This window comes from Nestor notabilis, unplaced genomic scaffold, assembly GCF_000696875.1.
Source record: "Nestor notabilis isolate BGI_N333 unplaced genomic scaffold, ASM69687v1 scaffold17648, whole genome shotgun sequence".
Taxonomy (NCBI): domain Eukaryota; kingdom Metazoa; phylum Chordata; class Aves; order Psittaciformes; family Psittacidae; genus Nestor; species Nestor notabilis.
The window spans coordinates 1-6035 of NW_009940753.1; the positions used below are offsets into that span (position 1 = coordinate 1).

Here is a 6035-nt window from a genome sequence, read left to right on the forward strand (position 1 = left end):
CACCAGAAGCTGCCTCCGCCCTGATAGAGCCTCCTCTCTCCCCTGCGGGGGGGGGACAGTGTTCCCTAGCCCCTTACACTGAAATGTGGGATGGTACCAACTAGTCTTTGCTGGAATGTCACAGCCCAGATCCCTCCTTCACCCCAGCCGCAGGTCTGCCCCTCCATGCCCCCCGACTGAGAACCTATCCCTCCATAAAGGGCACGAGTTGGCTTCCAGGTCTTTAGATCACAGGGCGGGGAAATAACCCAGTTTGATGGGGCAGGCAATTTGCCACCTGCCTGGGAAGCAGGGCTGGGAGGAGCAGCCCTGCCACAGCTCCAGGCCAGAGCAATGGGGTGAGATGCCCATGGAGCTGCAGCAAGGCTGGGCAAAACCTGCAGGGGCTCAGGAAGGATCCCCAAACCCTTTTCCATCACCTGAAACTCAAGCTGAACAGCCCCTGATGTGCAGCGAGGGGGTCCCTGCAAGCCTCTGCCCATCTGCCATGTCCCTACCTGTCCGTGCCTCCCAACAATATGAGCGTAACGAGAAGACAGCACCAAGTCCCACACACACGCACACACACACACACACACAGACAGTGCGGGGAGGTGCGGCAGAGCCAAGGCGCAGCCGTGCTGTGCAAGGGAAGGTAAGCCACCGAGGCGTGACAGCGAAGCTAGGGGGATGCCCGGGAGATACGTGAAGGAAGGTGCTCACCTTCCTGCCCAGAGCTGTGCTGGATGCAGCTGGCTGCTTGGAAAGCCCCAGCTGAAAGCATCCTTCCCCCCCACCCCCAATAGATAAAAGATGGGAGATAGAGGAGAGGGAGAGCTGCTGCTGGGGAAGGTGGGAAGCAAGTTATGGCTGGAGGAGAAGGTCTTTTCGGCAAAGCCACCTCTGCCGTGAGAAGCCCCCTGGATTAACGTGCCAGTGGAGGCAGGGTGGGAAGGAGGTGAGCATTTGCTTCTGCAGTAGGGGAAGAGGAGTGAGAAAATGCCAACTATAACAGTAAAAAGAAGCCCCATCCCCACCCTGACACCCCCACCCCAGCCTCTTCCCTGCCCCTCTGACTTGCTATGAGCCTGTTGTCCTGCTGGGAGGAGAAGGGATGTGACAGCCCTCTTGGAAAAGGGTAAAGAGGGTCCTGTGGATTGAGATAGTCATTTCTAGCCCCAGCTCCAGGGGAACTTTCCCATCCAGCATCGGAAGCAGCCACCTGAACCTCCACACTCCCTGCAGGAATGGGACCCTTGGCGTCCTGTCCTAAGACGGGAGGAATCCCTTTGGACAAGCCCCCAGGGGCTCCTGGGCTGGGATAGTGGAGGTGGCCCACATGCTTTTGGGAAGGACAGCCTCGCACAAGGTGACAGGCAGAGCCATCCCCAGAACCCTCCTTTTCCCTCCAGCAGGACCAAGCTCCAAAGTGAGGTGACACATCCGCATGGATGTGGAATTCTCTAGCCCACTGAGATGGCAGGCTCCTCCCTTCCAGAGGTAGTTGGGGCAGGTAGGAATTGCCTCCTTTCGGAAGACATGGTAGGCTATCCAGCCACCACTTAGGGAAGAAATAGTTTAAGCTGCAGGGGGGTGCAAAGCAGAGGGTTGGGGAAGGGCAGGGAGCGAGGGCAAGAGCTCCGCTGCTGCTGGGCATATGCCAGGGATGTCCCAGGAAAGGCATCTCTGGGGCCCCAGCCCACTGCCAAGGCTCTCCCTTGCCTGGGGGAGGCATTGTCCAGGGGCCAGGACCCAACTTACGGGATTTTTGTGATGTAAATAGAAATAAATACTTTATAAATATCATCTTAAACTACCGACACCTGATCTTACTCTGCTGTCTCTTGCAGAAACATCAATAAACTAGGAAATCCTCATACTTAAACTATCCCTTTCCCTTCATGTGGAGGCAATTCCTCCTGCTCTCCCCCCTCCAAGCTTTACCACACTCCCACCTCTGTAGATCAAAGACCAGCTATTAGCCAAAACTGCCCTCCTCACTCCCTCCCCTCTGACAGGGACCTTTCTGGAGCATTACAGATGGTGTAACATGAAGGTCACCCATGAGGGGACGGGCAGAAGATGGCACGTGCACAAGAGATCCTGCCCAGGCAGGTCGAGGCTTTTGCAGCTACAAACGGAAGTGAGTTTCCTCCGCAAAGGTGTGAATCGAGACAGATCCTTCCATGGAGCAGGCAGCTGGGGCAGCAGATGGTGTGAGAGATCAGACGTTAGCATGGGGAGTCTTGAGACAGAATCAGCTATCTTGATTCTGTTGGCAGACGGATGAGGTGGAGGGTATTTTTCAGGTTAGATTCTCATCTGGGCTGTTCTCCTTCTGGAAAGCTTGGATCTGATTTGGAAAACAAGAGAAAAAAGGTGTCAGAGATTCGGACAAGGAGAGGTGTGATCTCCCTGTGTTTGGTGTCCTGGCTCCCGGCTGGTGCTTGAATCCAGCCAGAGCTGGAGGAACATGGAATTAACGTCTCTTTAGCCAAAGCGCACAAATTTCTGTGCATTTACTCCTCTCTCCCTAGTCCTGCCACTTGAGATGGTCTCAATAGTGAAGGGCCAGTGTCCCTGCCACCAACCATGAATGTTGCTTTGAACTCAGCACAACAATGCCTCTGTACCAGCCAATATCTGTCCCTAGATTGAAGTATTTAAACCGGAAGGAGCTGAAATCAAGTCTAGTATGGTCCAAGTTCTGCCAGCTGAGAGCACATCCTGGCACAGCTCTGTGCAGGAGGTGCTCCCCATGCCTGGCTGGATGGGCCTGCACCAGGAAGAGCACTGGGTCTGGGACAGGGAGCACACTTGGCTGCCCGCAGACCCCCCACCAGCAACTTCTCTGCACCACCCTTCACCCAGCTGCCCCTGGTACCTTATGGACCCAGCCAGGAGGGGGTTGAAGGCGTAGAGCCAGTCGTGCATGTCCTTGTCACTGCTTGCCTGCAGCAGGATGCCGCGGTGCTCTGTGCACACTGCAAACGTGTTCGGGGTCTGCCAGGAGAGAGCTGTGGATGAGTTCCCTGCCTGAGGGGGTGTGTGGAGCGGGGCTGGATCACGGTGCCCTACCTTGAGCATGGCCTGCTGGTCCTCGCTGTACTCCACCTGAGCCTTGGAGAGGTTGAGTATGGCCCTCTCGACCATATCCTTGTCTGAATTGTAAATGTAGACATATGGGCGCCGGACCACCACGAAGCGCTTCACCCACCCATTGGTGTGGGGCTCCAGGAAGTGCAAGTAGCCCTTTTTGGAGACGATGGGGCTGTGGAAGGGACCGAGATCAGGGTGAAGCATGGACCACAAGGAGGTGGCAATGGTAGGGCATGGTTCCCCTCCCAACCCCAAGGCACTCCCTTTCCTGGCTGCCCCAGCTGCTCCTACCTGACCCGGATCTCCTGGATGTCGGGCACCAGCAAACGCTGGGGCTCCTTTTCCTCCTCAGGCCGGTGGCCTGGGGACTTCTTCTGCTCTCCTTCTACTGCAGGCTCCAGGTCAGGGCTCTCTGCTCTGGAAGAGACCTGGGGGGGTCTGGAGAGGGAGGAAAGGCTAGAATGTAGGAAGAGTGACAGCTAGGGAACACCCTTTGACCAGGACCATGTCCCAGTGGTACAGCTGCCCTGCTTGAGGGATGCCAGGACATCACCCAAACCTCCTGGCCACCTTCTTACCTGACCTCGATGGCATTGTAGCGTCCTTCCACCAGTGATGGGCAGGTTGAGGAGGGGGTGAGAGTGGTGACCCCAAGAACTTGCATGGACGGGTCTCTCATCAGGGTCACAGACATTTCGGACAGCTGTGGAGGAGTGCAGGTATGGACTCAAGTTTCTGCCTGAAGCTGGGCACAGGCAAAAAGGACCAGGTGCCTACTCATACAGGGAGAAGCAAAACCTCCAGCAAGCAGGTTTCTCCCCCAGCCAGCAGGTTTCTCCCCCAGCACAGGCCCAAAAGCCACCAGCTCAGGGAACTCCAGGGCAGGTGAAGGGAGTGGGGACCCCAGAGCAGGGACTATTCACACCAAGGTGCCCATTTGGCCCTTGCCCAGCCAGGCGCTCTTGGCCAGACATCCCTCCCAGCTCCCAGCAGCCCAGTGAGCCCAGGGCACTGACAGTACCTTGCTCTCACTGGCGCTAATGCAGACGTGGCTGTGGCTGTACTCCCTGTTGAAGGTGTGTGTGAGCAGGCGCAAGCACTGTGGAGAGAAGAGGAAGATGGTAGGATAGGAGGCATCTTCTTCCACCCTTCTCCTCCTGCTCCTCTTGGGCTTTCTCCTGCCACAGTCCCCTTCCACCCCACAGGAGCCCCTTCCCAGCTTCATCCCTGTGAGCTGGGGATGCTGCAGGATGGTACCTTCACAGCCAGTTCCTTCTGCCTCTCGCTGGGGCTCTCGGGAGGTGAGGTGCGGTTCTCAGCAGCCCCATCGACGGAGAGCGGGGAGGAGACACAGGAGGTGCTTCGGGACTCAGAGTCCTCACTGGAGCAGGGGGACAGGGTCTCCAGGCCCAGGTGCTGGGTTGTCTCTAGCTTCTCGCGCAGGAGCAGGTAGTGCCTTGTCTTCTCCACCTGGGCAGAGGCATCCCAGCTCAGAGGCAGCCCCTTTCCCTTACTGGCATCCTTCTGGGGACCATGCGTCCCAGGCCCCATTACCCCACTTCTAGCTCAAACTCTTACTTCTTGCAGGAGGCTGAGTTTCTCCAGCTCCCACTGATGGTCGAGGATGAGGCTGTCACTGCGGGGCCGCCAGCCAGCCAGGTTCTCCTCTCCCCGCACATAGGCTACGGAGGTGTCCAGCACACGCCGGCGACGTCTCTGCATGCCTGTGGGGACAGACACATACTGGGGGGTACAGATGCACAGACCCAACCCCAGCCACCATGCTGTGCCTCCCAGCCTCGTGGTGAACACCCAGGCAGAGACATGGCACCCACCTGGGCTGCCGGCGTCTGCCACACGGCAGAGGCTGAGCTCGTAGACTCCTGTCACACGGTTGCTGTGGTCAAAGGAAGATGAGGCTTTACCAGCTCTGTCCAATCCCCATGCCCCAGTTATTTCACCCAGGCAGCTGGAATGCCCCAGAAGGGCCCCAGTCCCTGGGTGATGGCTCTTCTCTCCAAGAAAGGCAGGAGCACCCCAGTACCTCTCAGAAGCCCGCAGGCTACCGCTGCCGAAAAGGTTGCGGATGGAACGGGAGGCAGGAAGCTTGGCATCCCTGGAGTAGAAGACCATGCAGAAGTCTTTGGTGATGACTGCCGGCTGAGTGCAGTTCTCCATCTGCAGCAGGGCAGGAGGAAAAGGTGTTATGGGGGGGGGCTGTGGCTCGGCAACCCATCCCAGTACCTCTCAGAAGCCCGCAGGCTACCGCTGCCGAAAAGGTTGCGGATGGAACGGGAGGCAGGAAGCTTGGCATCCCTGGAGTAGAAGACCATGCAGAAGTCTTTGGTGATGACTGCCGGCTGAGTGCAGTTCTCCATCTGCAGCAGGGCAGGAGGAAAAGGTGTTATGGGGGGGGGCTGTGGCTCGGCAACCCATCAGGTCTCTCCCACCCCTGGTGTCCAGCAGTTTCCACTCCTGGGGTCCCACCAGGGCCCCAAAGCACTAGGCTGAATCCTGCACCCTGTCAGCATTGGTGCTGGCTAAAGGAGGGGTTTACATTGGCTGGACCCCGGCAGTGGAGGAAATACCAGATTTTGTTGGCATTACAATGGCCCCAACTAAGGTCCTTGCCTCAATGTAGGCAGACAAGGTGATGTAGATTTTCTCCCGGTAGGGGGTGACACGGTTGAGCAGCAGCGAGTTGTGCATGGAGCTATCCCATGCTGTCTCAAACTGGTAGAAAGTCCTGCAACAAAAATGAAATAGCAGAACCGGTAAAACAATGTCCCCAGAACCCCAGGCGAGTGAGCAAGGAGATGCTATTGTCTGCCGCTGCAGCAAGGCCTGCAAGGACACATGGACATGCACACGCCACAGGGACAGATGGGGACAGCCACTCCAGAAGACGCAGGCTCAAGGCAAAGGGGGACAAGGTGTGGCAGGGGGGGGGGGGGGGG

The 6035-nt window shown here is 57.6% G+C and overlaps 1 protein-coding gene across 1 annotated transcript in view; it reads right to left on the reverse strand.

The window, feature by feature from the left end:
- Window positions 1–1823: 1823 nt before the first annotated feature.
- LOC104410378 (kinesin-like protein KIF1A) overlaps window positions 1824–6035 on the reverse strand; it is a gene marked incomplete at its 5' end in the record, with an annotated part of 12196 nt that continues 7984 nt past the window's right edge. The window contains 11 exon segments of the mRNA XM_010020525.1: window positions 1824–2332; window positions 2864–2982; window positions 3058–3250; window positions 3370–3516; window positions 3657–3781; window positions 4100–4177; window positions 4336–4548; window positions 4657–4802; window positions 4914–4975; window positions 5323–5456; window positions 5710–5824. Coding sequence (XP_010018827.1) covers window positions 2290–2332; window positions 2864–2982; window positions 3058–3250; window positions 3370–3516; window positions 3657–3781; window positions 4100–4177; window positions 4336–4548; window positions 4657–4802; window positions 4914–4975; window positions 5323–5456; window positions 5710–5824 — 1375 coding nt within the window.